We start from the raw sequence: 22,848 nt of genomic DNA, 5'->3' as shown, positions 1-22,848 counted from the left end.
GCACTCAATCTCACTGTCTATGTCTGTGTGGGGGAATGGTTCAGAGCTGTACCAGGGGAGGTTTAGACTGGACTTTAGGAAGCATTTCTTTACCAAGAGGATGGTCAGACACTGGAACAGGCTTCCTGGAGAGGTGGTCTATGCCCTAAGCCTGTCAGTGTTTTAGAGGCATTTGGTAAATGCCCTTAATTACATGCTTTAACTTTCGGGCAGCCCTGAAGTGGTCAGGCAGTTGTAGGTCCCTTCCAACTGAAATAGTCTGTTGTAAATGTATGGTTTGCTGGTGGTCAAAATCAATTAGCAGAGGAAAGACAGCATGAAGGGTTTGCAGAGCAGAGATATACGTCCTCTTTAAATATAGATGAACTATCAGCATTCTGAAGAAAGTAAAAATAAGTAGTTAGTCTTACTGGTCAGAATGCCTCATCTACTAATATTTGTATTTTATGAGTTGTGGGCTTTTGGCAGGGGTTATATATATATAACTTCTCTTGGTATGCTCAGTTGTCAGCCTATATGACTTAATCAGCTGTTGCTCAGAGTGCAAAAACTACATTTGGCGTAGGTGCTGAACAAGTGGTCTGTGGTGGAAAAAATGTCATTAGTTTTCATGATATATCATATAAAAATTAATGATTTAGCAGTTTTGTGACTACTTTAAAAGACCTGGCAGCATATAAAAAAATTGGATACTTAATTTTACTTTAACCTGTTATTCCCTAGAAACTCAAATGTCACCTCTAGTTTTACCAACATATTTAGATAAATGATCTGAGAGACAAATGGATGTTATTTATAAATTATCTTATTAAACTTCTGTATTATCACTTTTTAATGTACATACTTGGTGTCTTTTGTGGTGCACATCTATCTCTATTGTACAAAAACTTTTTTGTGAACTCAAAATCTTTATCTAGAAGCCACAGAAGAAGTTTCATTGGACAGTCCAGAGAGAGATCCAGTACTTCCACCAGAATCTCCTCCTGTAATCACTCCTGTAACACCTACTACATTAGTAGCTCCCAGAATGGAATTGAGAAGTGTAACAGCCCCTGTGATTTTTGATAGATCCAGAGAAGAGGTACTGAGAAAATTTTTAAGTTGTATTTTAATGACTATGGAAATGTCTTGGCGGGGGGGGAGGGTGGTGGTGTGTGTTTGCTATTTGTTGGTTTCGTTGGGGTTTTTTTTAATATAATTCCTAAATTACTCACAGGATCATTCTTTGGTAAAGGGAAGTATGCAAGAGAACAACTATTCTGTTTATTTTGTGTTTAATGTGTATTTGACTCAATATAATGAGTATTCATTGCTTAGATGATGAGAGAGAGAAGAAATGTTAAAGATGTGTATTAATTCATACTAGCATTTACAGGTTTTAACTTGGATTTCTGAAGTTGTTGTTAATGAGGAAATGGAGGAAACATCTGAGACTGGTCATAGTTTTACCACTTAATTTGCTATTTACATTTGCATTCCATTCAAAATCTGCACATTGGCAAATACCATTCATTCTAGAATATTCTTCTAGAAAACGTCACTGATGAATGAGGTTTGGCAAACAAGACTTGCCTGGGACTCGATGGCTTTTTCCCCAGATACCCTAAATTGACATTTCATTCTGATTTTCTTCGTCTTCAACCTTGGCACACTGTCTGTTCTGCCATGGTGTTTCTTAACTACTTCTGTTCTATCAAACTTATGTATATTGCATGAAAGATTAGGAAATTCTGTGATCATGCAGCTCAGGCAAGTATCTGAAAATTCTATAGTTGTTGCTTTCCCCATCCCCAACTCTTCAACTACAGATGCTATTAATAATGGGGAATATATCTGTCTTTTGGTTAGAAGCTTATAGAAACACTGCAAGGGAGAGCATTTTTGAACCTCTGTGCCTGCTGGAATTGGAGGAGATAAAATGAGCATTTCCCCAAGATAAATGTTTAGTAAAACTGAGGCCAACAAGTCTGAAGAAGAGGTTGCCACACTAAAAAAATTTTCAGAAAGGCTCAAAATTAAAAACTAAGATGTGAAATTATGTTCACTTTAAATTGGATGGTGGGTCTAGAAGAACTTTTTAGTCCTTGAAACATACTGACTCTTCCTTCCTCTATATCCTTATCTTTGTACCCATATGTACTATGAATTCATATTAACTTGTTAAATATGGCATATATTTTTTTCTAGATTGAAGAGGAAGCAAATGGACATTTGCTTGATGTAGAAATCAATGTATCAGACCCAGAGAAAGTTGGTAAGTTACTTGAACCTGTAAGTCATATGTTAGATTGTCTTACCTCTTAGAGACTATTCTGAGATTTTCGCATAATTCCTTATTCAGTTATCTTTTGATGGTTTTTCATATGTAAAGAAAAAGCTATTTAATGTGTATTTTATGGGAAAAAAAGTATGTGGAGGGATTAAAGTAAGTTGCCTTAGGATAAGTATTTTAATTTTCTTACAGGAGATGGCATGAATGCTTATATGGCATACAGAGTAACAACAAAGGTAACTAGTGCAACAAATATATTTGCAAATAACTTTATATTACAGCTGAGTAGATGCATCAGTAAGTCATAACTAAAATGACTTTTTTTAGACATCCCTTTCCATGTTTCACAAAAATGAATTCTCTGTTAAAAGAAGATTCAGTGATTTCCTTGGCTTGCACAGCAAATTAGCAACAAAGTACATACATATTGGTTACATTGTGCCTCCTGCTCCAGAAAAAAGTATTGTAGGTAAGTCTACTTTCTGTATGCTTGAATGTATGTATGTGATTTCAGTACTATAACATAAATGAAATATTTTAATACCAATTCTGCTTGTAAAATAAATATACATGGAAAAATGGTAAAATGGTGGGACTTACTCTTATGCAAGCAAGCTCTGGGCATGAGTTAAGGTCCTAGTGCAGAGACTTTCTTTGGCTATGGATAAGTTGGGAAAACTCACAGACTCTGTAGGACCTTTCTCCAAAGAGCACAAAGCTTCCACTTTAAACTTGAACTGCCTACCCTTCAGTGCTTGTGTGGTATTTAATCCCATCTAAAAGTGTATAGTCCACATGCTTATAATTTTTGAGAGAAGAAGGAAAAATATCGTTTCCTAGGTTGATTTAAAATGAGACATCTTAAAGCAGAGAGCTGGCAAAACAGCTGAAAGTAGATGACATGCATTTACACTACACATACATTTATTTTATTTTACTTTTTAAGTCTGAAGTCTTATTATGAAATGTCCTACTGTCATGGTTTAACCCCAGTAGGCAGCTAAGCACCACACAGCTGCTTGCTTGCTCTCTCCCCCTGCTGAGAGAATCGGAAGGGTAAGAGTGAGAAAACTCGTGGGTTCAGATGATAAAGACAATTTAATAAGAAAAAAAGGAAGGGACCCCCCTCCCCCAAACTAACACATAAATAAAAACAAAACCAAGATAAACAAGTGATGCAAAAAACCCAAATTGCTCACTGCCAGCTGACAAATGCCCAGCCAGCCCCTGAGCAACGGCAACCCTGGCAACACACACCCCACCCCCGCCCTGGTTTTTATTGCTGAGAGTAATGTCATGTGGTCTGGAACATCCCTTTGGTCATTTGGGGTCAGCTGTCCCAGCTGTGTCCCCTCCCAACTTCTTGTGCACTCCCACCCTACTCTCTGGTGGGGCAGTGTGAAAAACAGAGGCCTTGATGCTGTGTAAGCACTGTTCAGCAATAGCTAAAACATCCCTGTATTATCAACACTATTTTCAGCACAAATTCAAAACACAGCACTATATGAGCTGCTATGAAGAAAATGAATTCCTTCCCAGCCAGACCCAGTACAATCTCCACCCCTTATTCCATACCATTTACATCATGCTCAGGTGCCACACTATCCCATCCATCATTAACTATCATAGAATAGAATCATAGAATCATAGGTTGGAAAAGACCTCTAAGATCAAGTCCAACCATCCACCCAACACCACCATGCCTACTAAACCATATCCTGAAGTGCCACATCTACACGTTTTTTGAACACCTCCAGGCCAGGGATGGGGACTCAACCACTTCCCTGGCAGCCTATTCCAATGCCTGACCACTCTTCCAGTAAAGAAATTTTTCCTGATATCCAATCTAAACCTCCCCTGGTGCAACTTGAGGCCATTGCCTCTCGTCCTATCACTAGTTACTTGGGAGAAGAGACCAACATCCGCCTCACTACAACCTCCTTTCAGGTAGTTGTAGAGAGCAAGAAGGTCTCCCCTCAGCCTCCTCTTCTCCAGACTAAACAGCCCCAGCTCCCTCAGCCGATCCTCATAAGACTTGTTCTCTAGACCCCTCACCAGCCTCGTTGCCCTTCTCTGGACACGCTCCAGCAACTCAATGTCCTTCTTGTAGTGAGGGGCCCAAAACTGAGCACAGTATTCAAGGTGCGGCCTCACCAGGGCTGAGTACAGGGGCACGATCACCTCCCTACTGCTGCTGGCCACACTATTCCTGATACAAGCCAGGATGCCATTGGCCTTCTTGGCCACCTGGGCACACTACCACCACCCTTCTCGTTCTTTGATATATACTCAGGTATCATTCCCTTAGTTTATGGACTATCCCTATAAAATATCAATAAAATGCCAATAAAAATGTCCCTTTAGTTAATTCACTCCATGAATTTGGGGTCCATCTGTTATGGCAGTCACTCAGGACAGGAGGGATGGTGTATTGTGTTGGATTGTTGTCTAACGAATCCAGCTCAGGTTGTGTCACCACTGCACTTCCCTGGTTCCTCATGAGATTCATTCTTCATCGATTTGGGTGACTCTTGCTGTAATATCTTTGACATATAGCAGCCACAACCGTGGCGACATAGAGCATCATAAAACACTGGCATCATACAGCAAGCCCACAATGGAGAGATCCTCTGAGAGGCCAGGCAGGGTAGATAGCTGTTTAATCTTCTCTGTACTCAAGGCAGCTATACTAAAAGCCCACCTTGAAGTACCCTCTCCTGAGGTACGCAGGATGCACGGAGCCTTGGGGCCAGTCACAATGGGGTGCTTTTGCCACTCATTCCCAGTTAGACTTACCTTAACTTCCAACACAGACAGCTGTTTGGATCCTCCTGTCACTCCAGAAACAGATGGGTTGTTCCCCTTTGTAACCTGATGGCATTAGGGTATGCTGTGCACTGGTGTCAACCACAGCCTTATACTCCTTTGGGTCTGCTGTGCCAGGCCATTGAACCCACATAGACCAGTAAATCCCGTTGTCGCTTTCCTCCGCTTGGCCGGAGGCAGGGCCCATTTATTCCTGGTCGGAGTATTTATTACTTGATTTATTTATTTATTACTTGATAACTTTTTTTAACTTTTTTGTAACTGCAAACCAGAAGTCCCTTCATCAGGGTCAGAAGTAAGATCAGCCCTTCTACTCTGCCCAATAGAAACTGGAGCAGTAATTTTTCTGTATGGATGCCTTTTGGCTGTTGTGGGCAAAACAAACTCGACTTGAGGAATTTAACTTAATTTAAAGCATTTGATTATTGATTTGGGTATTGCGTAAAAAAAGAAGACAAGCACTTAAGGAAAACACTTTTCCTCCCCCTTTCCCAGGCTCAACTTCAGTCTAGACACCTCTCGTACCCCCTTCGTAGTCTACACTCCCTTTGTTATCGGCGCATCTTATACAGTGAGGCCACAGGTGGTGCAGGAGATTGGGGTCAGGACATAGTGGTTTCTTTCTGCCACTCCATGTTCATTACCCTTATCTTCTCCTGCTCTTTCTTTCTACTTGTTTTCTCTGCTCCAGCATGGGTTCCTCCACAGGCTGCAATCCCTTCAGGGGAGTACCTGCTTCGGCATGGAGTTCCCCCTACAGCTTTGGCCTTGTTTCTTTTTTCCCTTGATATTTACCCCCCTTTCTTAAATACATTTTCATAGAGGCACCACAAACTTCTCCGGCTCAGCTTCAGCCTGTGGTGGGTCCATTGTTGAGCCAGCTGGAACCAGCTGTGACCGGCATAGGATAGCCTCTGACCTCCTCCCACAGAGATCACCCCTGCAGGGCCTGCCCCCCCCCAAACCTTGCTATTTATACCCAATACATTAGTTAAAAAGAAATTCTAAAAAACAACCCAAAACAAAACAAAAAAATCCCACACGCTTATTTTGAGAAATTAGAAAATACTAGGATAAAAGTACTAGTTATGAGCATACCAATCAACAGACTTATAAACTAAGATTTAATTTCTTGTTCTGCTTTATTCAAGTAACCCTTTTCTTCTTCTGAACACAAATGACCAGTAAGACTGTGACCTTTATTTAGATTGTCTTCATAAATGCAAATCCAATTAGTTTTTTAATAACTTTAATCACAATGGATGTATTACAGGAAATTGCATATTTCATAGATCTGTTTCCCACAAAAGTGTACAGCATGCTGTGTTTGTGTTCTTTGTATTCTTCTGTGGCACTTTTCATTGTAATTTGGATTAAACTTAGTTGAGCTTAATCTTCTAATCATATCAGTTACGTTAATGATTTCTTTATGATAACATAAAATAAACATGATGCAATTTTCTTCAAAGGCATGACAAAGGTTAAAGTAGGCAAGGAAGATTCTTCATCTGCTGAATTTGTAGAAAAAAGAAGAGCAGCATTAGAAAGGTAATGGATGTATCTAACTAAAACTCTTTTCAGAATGAATTTTAATATACTGCATGGGCTCTGTGACTGGGATCTGGACCATCTGTACTTAGGTAGATTCTGGAGTCTGTATGCAGCTGCCCAGTTTTGTGTAGAAATGGAATAATTCCCATTGATAATAGGAAATGTAGACTTAGTCATAGGGAGAATTATAGTTACCTCTTTTCAAACAGGTTACTTCTTAAAACTGAGGTTGCAGAGATCCAGTAAGCAAAACTTTCTTCATCAGCTTACTTACACATTGTGATTTTAAGGCATTAAATCACTTCAGTGCAACTATTTCATATAAAATTGACTGTTGGGCAGGGGGAAGGATGAAAGAAACCTTTAGTCAGTTGAAACTAAATGGCCATATGATGACTTCTAATGCATTAGTGTGACTAACTGTATTTTGATGTAAAAGACAGCAGATCTCTGTCACCCAGCATTGGCATACAACTAGTATTGTTGTCTCGTTAAAAGGGGTAATGGAGTCTGATAAGAGGCAAAAGGAAAGCCCTCCCGTTGAGTCACGAGATTCAGAGCAGACCCCCTTGCATTCTAAACTCTCTCAGAGAAGAGTCTAGGTGCGGCTGGATCTACTCCTAGTCCCAGACTTGGTCAACGGTTTATGTCTAAAGGGTTAAGTGTGTAGCCACTTATCAGATTCCACTTGCCTGTCAGAGCCCCTCCAAGGACTTTCACTGAAACAGTTTCGCAAAGTTGAAACAATAGGTAATTTATTCAAGCGACAGGTATCACAGATTCGGGATTGCCATTGATAAATGCACTGTCTACAAAAGTTGAGCTCAAAGGTAATGGTTTAGTGCTTTAGTTAACAATGTGTTCCCGGGGATACATCTGACAAAGTCAGAGGCGCGACTCTTACCAAAAAGGCGTCCCTTCTTGGGGGGGAGGAAGAGAGGTTCAGGCCCATCGACCTGTCCGTCAGGTAAAGTTCTCACTTGGCTCCTCCTTCCAAAGAGAGTTTTCAAGTGCCAATTTTTATATGTTTGAAAATCTTTTGGCGAGGTGGGACTAAGTCAATTATTGTGTATCGATTGGCTCTTGGCATGGAATGTTGTGTCATCAGAAGCTGGACTCAGCAGTTTGACATGCCTATGGAGCAGGCATCTTGGTATGCGCTTCCGGGGGCCATCTGTTCTTTATCCAAAGCAATTTTTGGCTGCGCAGCCTCCACAGCGCCCCACAGATCACTTGGTTTACAGTGATGGGCTATCTCCCTTTACTTCTGTCTGATAAGATAAGCATAAGTCAATTGCTCCCTTTGTTAACTCTTTGGCTCTTGTCGCCTGAGTCTGAGCACGTCTTTCGTCTTGCGTTGACAAGCCCAGCATGGCCATCGATTACAATTGTTCAAATACCTTTGTCAGAGATCACTCAGACAGATCTGATCTAGTAGTTAGTTTATTGAGATCTAATCAATAAATTCAGGTATGTACAGATGGACTGGCGATCAATACTCTACTAAACTTAAAGTTAGTATAGGATACAAAGATCATTGTCTAAGCTTACTATACATATTTAAATATTACATGCATGCAAAAAATGTCACTTACCAACCCATCGATGCCTGGTGTCAGGTAAGGGATCTCTCAGCCTCGAGGGGTAACCTTGAGAGGTGTCTCTACTCAAGGGGAGACCACCACCACACAGCGAGCTGCTATGGATGAAGAGCTCAATGGACCCTGATGGCTGAAGATATTTCTAGTGTGAAGTGGTTGACTCGTAGTCAGATTTTCTGCTGTGTTCATGCAGTTTTGGCCGCTTATCAGCCCAGTCTCCAGCCAAACCCTTTTTGTGGTTTTGGTGCTGGGTTCTCGCTGATAGCCTTGCACAATAGGATTACCTTTGGTTAGGCCTACTTGTTGAGCATCTGCCTTGACCAAAGTTCAGTTAGTTCAAGCAGGAGGAGTGTACCCGTCACAAAGGGTACTGTCACTGATGTGCTACATCATCCCTTCCTGTTGACATGGGTGGTAAAGCCTTTCGAAAGCAACTAGTAAAACATCTATAACTTATGGTCACATACAGCTGAGTCAAGTATACAGACTTAATTTTGGTATGATTTTATAATATGCCTGTTGCTGTGATGTGATTCTACGTGATTATTACATCATATGAAAACAATACACCATTTAACAGTTTCAGTTAAATGAGAAAATTAATAGAAAACCAAGGTTTTTGATTGTATGTCAAAGAGCATATCTAACAGATAATATGTGAAGCCCTTGAGCTTTTGGAGTTCCGGAAACAATCTTAACTGGAAAAATAACTCCTCAGAATCTTATTGCTACCATCCTTCCATTTCTTATCTAATGGACATCTGAACTGATGTTGACCCTCAAAATACTGATAGTGATGCCGTGAAAAGCTGGAATCGAAGACTCAATAGTCAGAGGGCTATTAAGCAGGTATTCTTTATTACGGCGCCGGGCACACGAGGGATGTCTCCTCCAAACATGCGCGCCAAACACCCTGTCATTTCAGGTTAGATGCAATCACAATATATAGATTCATTACATTTCTGAGAAATGCTTAGCATATTCATGATTTTCCCAATAACTAATTAGCATATGTTAATGTCTTTCATGTATGTCTGTTAGCGTTCTCGGGTGGTCTTTGGGGGTCCTAAGATGAAGGCTTATACTCCTCATCACAGTGTCCGCTGGTTGACCTTTGTTTCTGCGCAAACTCAGGTCTAAGATTACGTATACCGTGTCCTTCCAGGTTGTTTTGCTCCGGTCTTGTCGCCCTCTTGGTGCCTCTTTACCTCTGTAGCTTGGTGCATCTGCCCTCCCAAGGCTGAGCTGTCCAAATAACATTATTTAGGAGTCTCTCTGTCTTAGAGCTTTAATTCACAAAATTTGTATGCATGCTTTAAGTATTGCTTTTTCATTTATTTGTTAAAGGAGTTAAACTAGTATACCACTTTCAGTGGATGTTAAGCACTCTTCCCATACTGGGGAAGGGACTCCTCAGTACTTTTGACAGTGTTGGGAAGGCTTCACGGTATATTCCGTTTTTTGGGGTTTTTTTTTCAGAAAGACCATGAAAGTCTTATCTGGCAACAAGCAACTTTTTCATCATGTTCCTAAGCAAATTTTAGCTAGCTTTTCAATTCAGAGCCAAAAAGTCACATACCTACTGAGGTGTTCAAAAGGTATTTAGAGGCAGTGGTTATGTTGCTTTTTCCTAAAGCCGAGGAAAACATATTAATGATGTGCCCCAGAAAGACCAAAGAAATCTGTTCTAGATTTCTGTTTCTAGATTGCCCAGAGCTATGGGGAAAGTGGACAGGAAAGCAATGTGCCATTTTTATTGAATTCAATGAAATTTATGCCTTAGAATAGTGAACTTAAGTACTACAAGTCTGACAGGTGGCTTCAAGAATACCTCTAGTTGTTTCCAGTGAAAATGTTAGTTTCCTGGTTTCGGCTGGGATGGAGTTAATTTTCCTCCCAGTAGCTTCTGTGTTTTGGATTTAACACGAGAAGAATGTTGATAATACACTGATGTTTTTAGTTGTTGCTAAGAAATCAAGGACTTTTTCCAGTTTCCATGTTTGTCTAATGAGCAGGTGTGCAGGAGCTGGGAGAGAGCATAGCCAGGCAGCTAATCCAAGCTGGCCAATGGAAATATTCCATGCCATAGACATCATGCTCAGTGTATAAATGGAGGTTGGCTGGGGGGCAGGAACCACTTTTTCGTGAGTTCAAACTTTTCCATTAGTTCAATCTTTTTCCGTGAGTTCAGCAAGTTCGGCAAAATCCGCGAGCTCTGCGAAATCCGTGAGTTCCACGAAATCCACGGTTGCTGCTCGGGGACTGGTTGCGCAATCAGTCGTCGGGTGGTGAGAAAAATTGTGTTGTGTATCGCTTGTTTTGTTATTATTATTATTCCTTTCTTTGTTGTTTTATTAAACTGTCTTTATCTCAACCCATGAGTTTTACTTTTTGTCCATTCTCCTCCCCATCCTGCTGGGGGGGAAGGGGGAGGGTGAGTGAGTGACTGTCCAGTGCTTAGTTGCCGGCTGCTGGATTAAACCACGACAGTTAGTTATCTCCCTTGGAGCAAGTGCTATTCATTAGCAGCAAAGTTCTAAAGAAAAAGCTCTTTGACGCGTCAACTTTAACTTGTACTTGCTATTGACTATCAGAACAAACAAGGAAAAGTTGAGCAATCTAAAGTATGAAATAGTTTCATTGCAAATCTTAGCTTCTTTAGGAAGAGAAATAATGAGCTGGTGGCCATATCTAATGGAGGATGGAGAAAATACATTGTGTTTACAATATCAGTGTACTCAAACTTTCAGTTAATTCCCACTCTATATAACTCCCTAGGGCAGTTTCCAAGCAATTTGTGACTGTAATGGGGCAGTTCTGGTACTTTACAGCTGAGGCTTGAACAAAACTAAAGCTTTTCAAAAAGTACAAATTCTGTTAATGGTGTTCTGTTAGTACATCTTAATTGGCGATATTGCATGCTTTCTCATGCTTCCATGATCTTTTGAGGTATTAAGTTTCTCTAAAGCATTGTTGTAAATATTAAATGCTTTCTGTTAATAAATAACATTAAAATCAGTTATGACAAACTTGCAGCAGGTTTTAGTGAATGAGTGTTAAAGATTTTATCCTCACACGAGTGGATTACACTAGGTATTGCTTTATTCACAACTCAGAGTTGGGCCATCACCTCAGTGAGTGGCAAAGCTTAACTCGCTAGACCAGTTTATATACATTTATTAAACCGATTACATCAAGTCTAGAATCTTCATAAGTTTCTAAGCAACCGTTCAGTTCCTTTAAGTACATCATTTATTAAGTTCTTTCTGTTCTTCTGTCTTCGTAGAATTCTCCCTCGCTGGTTTCAGGCCTTGCTTGGTTTCAGGGTCGTCTCGGCTTCTTTTGTGAATTCTGTTTGATACAATCCATACAATTGATTTCTATCCCAATTGCAACATACCGATTGTATGGTTTCTTAACACAGCTGTGTTTACACAGCTGAATCTACGTTCTAGTTCTATGATTTTATTCTATTCTATAATCAATCTTTATAATAAATCTCTAACAATGAGCACTGTAGAAATTTCCCTATTCAACTCATATTTGTACAATCAATACTTTTTAGATACAAGCAGAAATGGAAAAAATTGCAAATTGAAGGAGTTGCACTAATTTAACTTGTGGGTGGATGAGTCCTGTAGAACTAATATAGGTTGAAGGCTGTCTAGCCAGCTAATAAATAGTTCAAACCCAAAACAAGATCAGCTGACTTCTCCAAGAATTCCTTTAATTCTAAAACAAGCCAGCCAGAATCAGCTGTAACAAAAAGCCTGTTCACTGCACTGTATGAGAATGTGTTTAAACAAGCCCATCTATTTTCTGGCTTAAATTGGTTGTTGTTAGAGCAGGAAGCCTTCACTGAGGTTTTAAAAATACCAAGTATATTATTTTAGTACTGTGCAACATAGATTTATGGCAAATTATGACACCTTAATAGTTTGATGTAAACAAACTAAGTTAGAAATCATTGCCAGCAACTTGTCTTTAGAGGTGACTTTGCAAGTGTTCAAACCCCATTAGATAATGAAGAAAGGTTACATGCTGCCCGCATTGTACCCATTCTTTAGCTAAAGGACACTTTCCAATGCTGTCAGGCACATGAAATCTGTTTTGTTATCTAATATTTTAACTTTTTAAAATCATAGGTATCTACAAAGAACAGTAAAACACCCTACCTTGTTGCAGGATCCAGATTTAAGGCAGTTCTTGGAAAGTTCTGAGGTATTTACATTCTTTTAAGTTCCTTATCTGTTTCCAGATATGGTAATATTCAAAGTAATGTACTCTTTGTATTGAAACCTAATCTCCTAAATTCATATGAAATATAATTGGATTGTACCCTTCACGGGACAGTGACAAAAGGCTACTTAGGTAATCATACACGAAGTCTATTGCCTTTACCTCTGATAAATCTTAGGTTAGTAGTGACCAAAAGCTATCTGTTGTTCAATGACTTCTGCCAAGTGAGTTGGTCTGTCCAGTTCTGAGTGAAGTTCATCATATACAGAGTGAAAATCCATAATCAGTGCTACTGAAGGTTAATTAAGATCATGAACTAAACTGGCTTGGAAACAGTTCATGCCTCTAGGAGTCAAGCTTGAGGTTTATTGGCGTGATAATGTGAACAGGCATGCAGTGCTACTGGCCATGCTAGATGTTTCCTGGATAGAGGACTTCAGTCACCAGTGCTGTCAATCTGGCACCTTTCACAAAATGAAATATATTGCAGAACAGATTGTCTGTTTTTTCTCCAAAAACATAAGTCTACAAATGTGTGTAATGAATTTGCTGTAATAGCAGATTGTCTTTTGGCCAATGTCAGTATCTTAGCTATGCTAATAAGTCACAGAGGCCTCAATACTGACAAAAGCATCATTGATAGATAACTTAAAGTGTCAATGCTGCTGACACAAAGTATCAGATACAAAGGGTAAACGGCCTGACATCAGGGCCACTTTGTACAGCGTATTTAGTCTAATGTTAACAAATAATAATATCAGTTTAAAATTTGTTATCTTACTCCTGAAGATTTGCAAGTACCTCACAAATGCACAGCTCTCGCAATACTCATGAGGTAGGTTTTGAAACCTGGCCTATATTTAAAAGCAAAAAGATATCAATTTTTTATGATCTGTACACAGTGTGAATCTTGCATTATAATGAAGCGTTTTACAGATTTTCTGTATCTTATTGTAAATCTAAACTTTTCTGTTTCTGTAGTGGCAGTTTGTTCTCTGTAGTATATAGGTGGCTACTTAGGACCTTTGGCTAGTTCATAACTTCTGACAAGTAGGTTGTTTGTTCTGTTTAAATGTAAAGGTGTAGAAGAAAAGTAAATAGTCTACATTGTTAAGTTTTCCTCTGAAAATGTAAAAATATTAAAACTGAGAAATTAGATTTCACTATATTGTAACGCATAGGAGTAAAGAAAATAGTCTATCCTTTTCTTTCCCCCTTGTACCCAATTAAATCCCCAGCCTTTTAACCAGTCTGTTTGCCCTTATTTGTCATTCATTTCCAGTTGCCGAGAGCGGTTAACACCCAGGCTCTGAGTGGAGCAGGAATATTGAGGATGGTAAACAAGGCTGCTGATGCTGTCAACAAAATGACAATCAAGATGAACGAATCAGATGCAGTAAGAGATGATTTTTTTTACTTGAATAATGAGTCAAATTAATGAGGCTCAACAATTGCATTTTAAATCTGTAGAAGTAGAAAATAAGATAGTAATTTGCTTATTGGCTTGGATTCTTAGCTGTATCAGTTGACCATCCTAGCAATAAATGGATAATTTTCTTCTTTAAAACAAGAAATGCTGTTGGTAATCTAAATTATAATGCTAGACTCTTTCCTCTTATGTCAGTGGTTTGAAGAAAAACAGCAGCAATTTGAGAATCTGGATCAGCAACTTAGGAAACTTCATGCCAGTGTTGAAACATTAGTCTGCCACAGAAAAGGTAACTTTACTTTTATGTGACTGTATGAGCTTAAGTGCTTAGAGCTTTAGAAAATGTTAATGAAACAGGAACTTAGCATGTCAGAGCTCTTAACTAACAAATAGTTAGCTTTGCAGTAAATTTTAATGCAAAAGTCTTCTAATGCTACCTTTTAGTTTAAACTGCTCTAGCATTTCCAGTATATCTGTTTTTTTATCTTAATGTTATCCAGAATATATGTTATTCCTTTTGTTTAACTTGAAAGTTACTATATTGATTAGCATGAACTATTTTTCTTGCAGAGATTTAATACCGTAACTAGCAACTGATATGCTGCAGTAGACATCTACAAATGTATCTAGATCTCATGGTGTCACCCGACACCAAGGGGACAGACAGGTTGTTTTAGGGATCCTTGGCAGAATAATGACAGCACTAAGTCATAGTTACAATTAAAGCTTTATTTTTCTTAACAGGATTAGTATAGCATAGAATTTATAATCAGGATAGCACAAGATTTCTATAAGCAGAATCAGTGTAGTACAATTTTATAAGTAGCATAGTACAGAATTTTATAGCACCACTTAGCTTATGATTTCTAATCAGCTGGACCCTCTGCAGATCAGGTCAAATCTTAATACTTGGTTTGCTGTATCAACATAATAATCATAATCTAGACTCAAAAAACATATAAAAGAATATGAGTCAGTCCTTGGAGGAAGCAGATGACAGTGGAGGTGTCCCTGGGAGGTCACAGGTCTCACTGTCCAGCAGTAGTTCTGGTCCAAGTTCCCACTTAGGACTTGTAACTGCTCGATTTTATATACAGTGCTCTGTATGCCATTACATTTCCCTGTTCTGTGGCAGAGTCATCACCATCACCTGGTTGGCCAGGTGCCTGGGACCTTCAAGGCCATTAAAGAAGGGAGTAGTCGGCCTGGCATCCAGGAATCTTGAGGCCGACAGGGAGGGGAAGAAGAAATCTGTTTGGTTTATCTACTTGGTTCACAGGACCTTCAGGGCCTGATAATGAGGGGAAAGGGGACTAATACGTGACCCGCTCGGTCCCAGAGAATGGCTGTTTGCCTTATAAAATGGCATTAGTTATGCTAACCATATTATCAGGGGTTAGGAACAGGGGGTACCAGTCACACCCCACCCCCTGACACCATCACAAACAGAGAAGGACGCCAGTGTTGGTACCATCACCTCTTGCCCACAGCCTACAGCTTAGTAATGGTGTCATAAGGAGGACTCCATAGCAATAATGGGCTGCTTGTTGTCCGAAGGCTGTTCATCCAAGGAGGGAGGAAAGTATAAAACATTGATTTTTAGTAACTGATATGCATAAAGATTTAAAGCAAGATATAACACAAAATAACGTAATTCCAACAACCATAGAAGAGCTAATATTACAGCTAATATTAACAGAACATAACAGGCCCATGCTCTGAAGTCAGGTAACCAAGACCACAGCCAAAACCAGGCAGTTGATAGACCTTCTGACAAGGGTTGCTCAAATTATTTGGTGAAAGGTACAAACTTGTCTTTGAATGATGTTTATATGATATTTAATTTGTTTAGATTTGTTAGCATAAAAACAAGTGATGTTTGACAGTACACATACACCTCCTTGTGATGCTAGAAGATAATCTATGGCCCATATATATATATATAAATATTCCTCCCACCATTGATAAGTCTCTTTTTCACTGTCAGAATGATGAAATTTGAGTAGGAAAGTGTGGCTCATTCGAATAGTGTGAAAAGGATTGGCATATATGTAGCCGGTCGTGTTATGCCAGTTACAGGTGGTCCAATTGTTGTTAGTACTTAACCAACCATTACTCTGTAGAATGTAAAATGTAGAATTAGGACCAGTGAAATTATAGTATCTTTGGCAAAATGTACCATTAATATTCTGTGAGAGATTCCAGAGTGGTGAAATATTTAAAACAGCAGTGTTCGTAATCACTGATTTGTTTTTACAGATCCATGTGGTTCTTAAATTGGATTCATTACAAACTCTGGTTTGATTATGGCATATCAGCTGAAACCGAGTTTGCGTCCGGTTGTAGAGCAGAGTATAGTCATAATGGCTTGTTTCTCCTGCCCACGATGAATTTGTATGTTCAGACATTGTAATGCACCATGGGGTTTTATCATACAAATGTGCCTTAAAAGGTTGGGTTTGATAAGTTGGAGGGTTGGAAAGTGAGTATGCCAATTTAGATTGGTACCAAGACGTTTCAGGAACAGGTTCATCTAACTACCTGGAATTAGTATCTGAAGATTGAGGATGGTGTAAACAATACCAGAAGTCTGATTCATTATCCACTTGAGAGATGATGTTCATGAACTGAATGACATGATTATTGTACCAGTCATGAAATAAGGAGGAACAAGGTACAAATAAGGATAAGTGCAACACAATAGGTGTTATGATCATAATTTTCCTGCAGTTGGAATTTCCATGAAGGTAAAGTGATGATTCCTTGGGTGTATTCCAGGTTTATTCAGGCTGAAGAATCCATTTAAGTATAGTTCATTACCTGAAGTGATAAGAAATTACCTGGTCTTGGAAATTATCCAAGCCTCAGTGATAGTTAGAGGGAGTTCCCATTTGGAAATGGTTTTCCATATGCCCTTTTCTGAGGGAGTCAGTAAAGAGACAGATATTTTAACCATTGAAAGGCAGTTGATAAGAACAGTGTCACTGAGAAAAGCAAGAGGCTGACGGTGGGGATTTTAAAGGTTTTGTTGGTTGGAGAACAGAAAAATGAGCTCATTCCACTGGGCATCTGGTGGGTGTCTGTCGGTTATTTAAGTATCGGACAGCTTCAGGTAGGGCTTTACCCCATTTTCCTGTATATAAATTTTGCCCTAGAGTTCATTTTAGTAGACCATTCTGTCTCTCAGCCATGATATTACTTTGGGGTCTGTAGGGCAGGTGGAACACCCAGGAAACTCCATTACATTCACACCATTCTTGTACAATTTTATTTTTTAAATGAGAGCCGTTGTCAGATTGCACAGCGGAAGGCATGGGAGCATCAGCAAACCATCCACTAAGTCCTGCCACAGTGGTAAGACCATAAGCTTTCCTGCAAGGAAAAACTTTCCCTAAGCCTGTGTCCTGGGTTCGGCCAGGACAGAGTTAATTTTCACCAGAAGCCAGGAGGGGACACAGCCGGCCAGCTGACCCAACCTGGCCAAACAGAACAGGGTATTCGACACCATGTGCTGGGTTCTGGCTGGGGGAGCTGGCCGGGGGGAAGGCAGTCGCACCTCGGGAGCACACAGGGCACCAGGCGGTGAGAGTTGCTCTGTGCTTTTTGCTGTTTTGTATATTCTCCTTACCTGTATTGTTGTTGTTATTGTTTACTTCGTTTGTTGTTCTGTTATACTGCCCTTATCCCAACCCACGAGTTTTTTGCCTTTTTCTTTCCATTCTCCTCCCCACCCCAGCAGGGGGAGGGGCGGTAGAGTGACTGTGTGGTCCTTTGTTGCCGGCCACGGCCAAACTATAACAGCCTGATAGTATTTCAACTCCAGTAAAGGTATAACACCACTCCTTGGGTGTTGGAGGGAGAGGTCCAACATAATCCAACATAAAGGGGAGACCTTATTTCGGTCTTTCAGTACATAAAGGGGGCTTATAAGAAAGATGGGGGCAGGCTTTTTAGCAGGACTTGTTGTGATAGGATGAGGGATAATAGTTTTAAAGTAAAAGAGGGTAGGTTTAGACTAGATATAAGGAAGAAATTTTTTACGATGAGGTTGGTGAAACACTGGAACGGGTTGCCCAGAGAGGTGGTAGATGCCCCATCCCTGGAAACATTCAAGGTCAGGTTAGATGGGACTCTGAGCAACCTGGTCTAGTTGAAGATGTCCCTGCTCACTGCGGGGGGGGGGGTTGGGCTAGATGACCTTTAAAGGTCCCTTCCAACCCAAGTCATTCTATCATTCTATGATTCTAATGATAATCAATTTGCCAAGTGGGCCAGGGGACTTATTTGCTACCCCCTATCCATTTGGTCCTGAAAAAGGTAACCTCCTGACTGGGGCCCTGGCATTGTTTCTTCATCAGTTGTTTCAAAAGTCCATTTAGTGTTGCCCTGTATCCAGCTTTTGCCTCACAGAATATCCATGCACAATATATTTAGGTTTCCTAGTAGCATTTAGTATTTGGGGAGGCAAGAAAGGGAAGTTCCAATTTTACCTTAACAATTGAATAAGGAACCACTACTCCATTTACTAATATTTTCTGATGTTTCAGAGGGATGGTTCCAGGTCATGATTCTGCTTTAAACATGGATAATTGTGCTCCAATATCTATGAAAAAATCTGTTTTTAATTTATCATTTACTATGGCCTCTGGCAGTCTGAGTCCCTGTCTAGTTTCCCCAATACTGCTTTCTGATACGAGACAAAACAGCATATTTTTGTGGTTTGAAGGGGTTTCCCTGTATGGGAGGAGAACTAGGAAAAGGTGTAGATAACTTTTCCTTCTTTTCTCTTTCTTTCATTAGCAGTTTTAGTTTTTGAGAGAAGAAATGTCCATAAGCTTAATATTTTAATCACCTATGTAGCTCTTTTGTCGAGATGCTTTCCATCATATGATTTTTTAAAATATAAATTAAATAAATCAAAGTTTGATTTCTAGTACACAAAAGACCATAAATGTACCTTCTGACACAGATGCATTATGTTTAAGTATGGGGTCAACTTTCAGCTCTGCCCTTTTGAAAGTACATGAATGTGTCTTAAGTTGCTTTCTTATACCTCTGCCAAGAATTATTCTCTGTAGAGGCAGATGTCTCTGAGATCACATGTCCTCAAGGTTAAAGAGTATTTTAAGAAGTAATGAAAATGGGAGTGTATCTGATTACTGATGATTTGACACCTGCTCTTAGGTTTCAAGAAATGCTTTTTTTAAAGTGGTATTTAAATTGTGATAGTTTTAAATATCTGAAGACTTTTCTTCTACAAATATTTCTGGTGTGCTGATGATTCTGCAAAAGCAGCAGAGTTATAAACAAACCTGTGCTTTCTATCCTTAACTAAACTGAATTACAACGAGATTTTGTTCAAAGGTCCTTCATAGGAGTTAACATTGTACACGACTTAACATGAGGTTTGATAAGACAGTTGCCTAAGTGTTTGTTAGTGAATAAGCTCAAAACTTCAGCTTCATGGATGCCAGCCAAAAAGTCACGTGCCTTTTTTTTTTTTAAGGCATGTCAAAACACGACAATATATTACAGTATACACAGTCTTGTTAAAGATACTTTAGTCAGTAGAACAGTATAATGTATGATGGAAGCAAATTCCACTCTAGTGTTTATGTTCACATTGAATAATTCTCTTCCTCTTCTTCCTCCTCCCCCCCACAACTACATGGAGCAACTTCACTACAGACCAGTTAAGGTTGTCTTGAATTTGTTGTATAGGTGACGACTTTTGTTTTGTGGGCTTGGACTTTTTCTGAACTAAGCGGTTCGATATTACTGAAGTGACAGTTTCTTCCATATATTTTGCAAGACACCACAGGCATCACGTAAGAGGCTCAGAAAATCATTTACTGATGTTGGAGAGTTTTGGGTGCACTATGTTCTTGTAAATGTGGTTTCATTGTGATCTCCTTGTGTATTTTATCATGAACTTTGGGAAATATAGTTTGTATTTTTCAGTTGGTAAAGTTAGGGTTGCTGTAGGGCAGAGATCTGCTTGGTTGATCTATCTTGAAGAGTAACATAACAAATTAACATCATTGTACTGAATGTCACTCCTGTATTTCAGAGCTTTCAGCCAACACAGCTGCCTTTGCTAAAAGTGCTGCCATGTTAGGTAACTCTGAGGACCACACTGCTCTATCTAGAGCTTTGTCTCAGCTTGCAGAGGTCGAGGAGAAGATAGATCAGTTGCATCAAGAACAAGCTTTTGCTGATTTTTCTGTGTTCTCAGAACTGCTTGGTGACTACATTCGTCTTATTGCTGCAGTTAAAGTAAGTACTGCTAGGAAAAATGCTTCTCACCACCCTACTCTGGTTTTAATTGTCAATAAAATAATCTTCCCCAAGTTGAGTCAGTTTTGCCTGTGATGGTAACTGGTAAATGATCTCCCTTTCTTTATCCTGATCCACGAGGTTTTTTTCTCCCCCTGTCCTGTTGAGGAGGGGGAATGAGAGAGCAGCTGTGGGTGGGGGTCTGGCACCCATCACAGGGGTGTCTAGGTGTCTAAGAATTTTATCCAGAAATATCTTTGAACTTGTCAAGCTGTTGGGAATATTTTTTTATATTTTTTTTGTATATATATATACACACACATAATATATATAGTTATACTCTATATGTTATTATATATATTGTTATTCTATATATTATATAAAATACGTAATATATAAAATTGTATACTTTAATTCTACTACCTCCATCCACTGCTAACAAAAATGTACTGCTAGTTATGCGTATAGTCAATGAAAAATTTGCTAGAATCTGCATTTAGAGAAGCATTTGTGTATTATCGCACTTTGCAGTGGTAGTATTGTGATGGGACAAGGAACACAAAATGATTTGTGTCCTGGGTTCGGCCAGGACAGGGTTAATATTCACTGGAATCCAGGAAGGGGCTCAGCGGGGGGGGGGGGGGGGGGGGGGGCGGGGCGGGCTGACCCCACCTGGCCAACCAGAGCAGGGTATTCCATACCATGTGCCATCATGCTGGGTTCCAGTGGGGGGGAGCTGGGGGTGGGAACTGTCTCGCGGTTCGGGAGGGCACAGCGACGGTTCGGTCTGGGAGAGAGTGGCTGTGTTCTGCGGGCTCTGTTCTGCTGGTTTGTTTTGTGCATTTCCCTTATCTGTATTGTTGTTGTTCCTATTCCCTTTTGTTTGCTGTTCTGTTAAACTGCCCTTATCCCGACTCACCGGTTTCTTCCTGTTTCTTTCCATTCTCCTCCGCACTCCAGCGGGGGGAGGGGCGGCCGCGTGGCACTTTTGTTGCCGGCCGCAGCCAAACCGGAACAATTTGGAACACCAAGGTGTCTGCTCTAAAGAGGCTTCTTGAATGCCCGCTGTTACTTTTAGATGGTATTTGGCTGAGCAAGCACGCTGTCAAATTAAATCCAAGACACAGTGAAGTTTCTTTTGAGTACACTTGTTCCAGTTTTATCCAGAAATATCCTTTCCTAATAGGAATTTAGATAGCTTTAATAATTGCAATTGCTTAATAAACACCCATACTTACAGGGTGTGTTTGATCATCGAATGAAATGCTGGCAGAAATGGCAAGATGCTCAGGTCATTTTACAAAAAAAACGTGAAGCTGAAGCAAAGCTCCAACTTGCCAACAGACCTGATAAACAGCAGCAAGCTAAAGATGATATAAAAGAGGTAATGTTTTCAAGTATTTATATTATTCTGGAGGCCAGACTTTTTGTACTGATTCATTCAGTCCCCTTTAATGCACTATTTTATACAATTTTTGTTTGTAAATCACGCATTTGCTATTTTCCATATTTACTGAAATTGTTAAAAGGAATTTATTTAAAATGTGACATGTGCACAATTGTTACCCATTCTGAGATATGTAAGACAGTCAAATACTGTCTCTGCAGAGTCTGGGAGATGGGAGGAGGGGAACATGAACAAGTTTAAAAATGCTTTTAATTGTTGCAGATGACTTGGGTAGTCAGAAGAACATCTCTTGGCTTCTAAAGCTAAAATCTAGCTAAAAAGATTAACGGAGAACTGTTCTTGTATTTTACTTAATGATCCAACATATCTACTATATATTTTTAATATATACATATATTATAATTTCAGTAAAAATCTAACATGTTGAATATCACAAATTATACACTTTTTCTAACATGCTTCACTAAGGAAATTGAAGAGGTAGGACAGCTTATTTATTTAACATCAATACATTCTAGTTATGCACCACTATTTTCTCATGAAATAATGGAGAACATCATTGCAGATTTCAATCTCTTATGCACTTTATTTTGTTTAACTGCCTCACTAGTCAGTAACCCAAGCTGTTTTGTTCTTTCTGCACTTCAATATATTTTACATACAGTATTGAAGTTTGCTCATTAACTTGGCTTTTTTTTTTTTCTTTAAAAAGGCCCTTATTGACTGGGGAAAAAAAAAGCATCACTCTTTTGTGACCACATTCTTGCTGGTTGACTCTCTTGATGTCATCCATCCACCATGCAACAAGTGAGCTGGAACTCATTGGCAAAACTAATTCCTGAGTTTTTGGAGTAGTAGGAAATACTCAGTGACCCTTTCTCATTCTTAATATAAAAAGAATTAATGATATTGTTCCTGAAGGATTTCTTTTTTTCTACTTTATCATGTTTAGAGAAGGTTGTTAGTAAACCCAGAATTTGAATATGCTGGCAGAAAATTATTGCTTCCACTGAAACATATTCAGAGTTGCTGAATTCTTTAATAGTAGTCCTTTTGACTTTCGAAAAGTGGAAACCTACGCAGCTTGAGCTTCACCCATGACTCAGTTCCTTTTTGCAGATAAAAGGTAAAAGATTAGTCCTCAAAACACCATATTAAACAAGGGGAAGATTTTTCCTTGTCAGAAATTGTAAGATGTCAAACTTATCCAGTGATAATTCCTACAAACCCTGCTGTTTGGATATGA

The 22,848-nt window shown here is 39.4% G+C and overlaps 1 protein-coding gene across 2 annotated transcripts in view; it reads left to right on the top strand.

Annotated features, from left to right (window-relative positions):
- Positions 1 to 22,848, top strand: part of LOC142365537 (sorting nexin-2-like) — a 50,206-nt gene that overhangs the window by 23,234 nt on the left and 4,124 nt on the right. For both annotated transcript variants that reach the window (XR_012766484.1, XM_075446366.1), the window contains exons 3-12: positions 918 to 1,081; positions 2,188 to 2,254; positions 2,465 to 2,508; positions 2,600 to 2,741; positions 6,568 to 6,646; positions 12,396 to 12,471; positions 13,772 to 13,885; positions 14,114 to 14,207; positions 19,989 to 20,194; positions 21,435 to 21,578. Coding sequence is in view for 1 of the 2 variants with exons in the window: in XM_075446366.1 (XP_075302481.1) it covers positions 918 to 1,081; positions 2,188 to 2,254; positions 2,465 to 2,508; positions 2,600 to 2,741; positions 6,568 to 6,646; positions 12,396 to 12,471; positions 13,772 to 13,885; positions 14,114 to 14,207; positions 19,989 to 20,194; positions 21,435 to 21,578 (1,130 nt within the window). In the remaining variant the exon portion in view is untranslated. The remainder of the gene's footprint in view (positions 1 to 917; positions 1,082 to 2,187; positions 2,255 to 2,464; positions 2,509 to 2,599; positions 2,742 to 6,567; positions 6,647 to 12,395; positions 12,472 to 13,771; positions 13,886 to 14,113; positions 14,208 to 19,988; positions 20,195 to 21,434; positions 21,579 to 22,848) is intronic.

Source organism: Opisthocomus hoazin, chromosome W (genome assembly GCF_030867145.1).
Source record: "Opisthocomus hoazin isolate bOpiHoa1 chromosome W, bOpiHoa1.hap1, whole genome shotgun sequence".
In the NCBI taxonomy this organism is placed as follows: Eukaryota; Metazoa; Chordata; class Aves; order Opisthocomiformes; family Opisthocomidae; genus Opisthocomus; species Opisthocomus hoazin.
The sequence above is the reverse complement of the archived record's forward strand: the minus strand, read 5'-3'. Positions and strand labels throughout refer to the sequence as shown.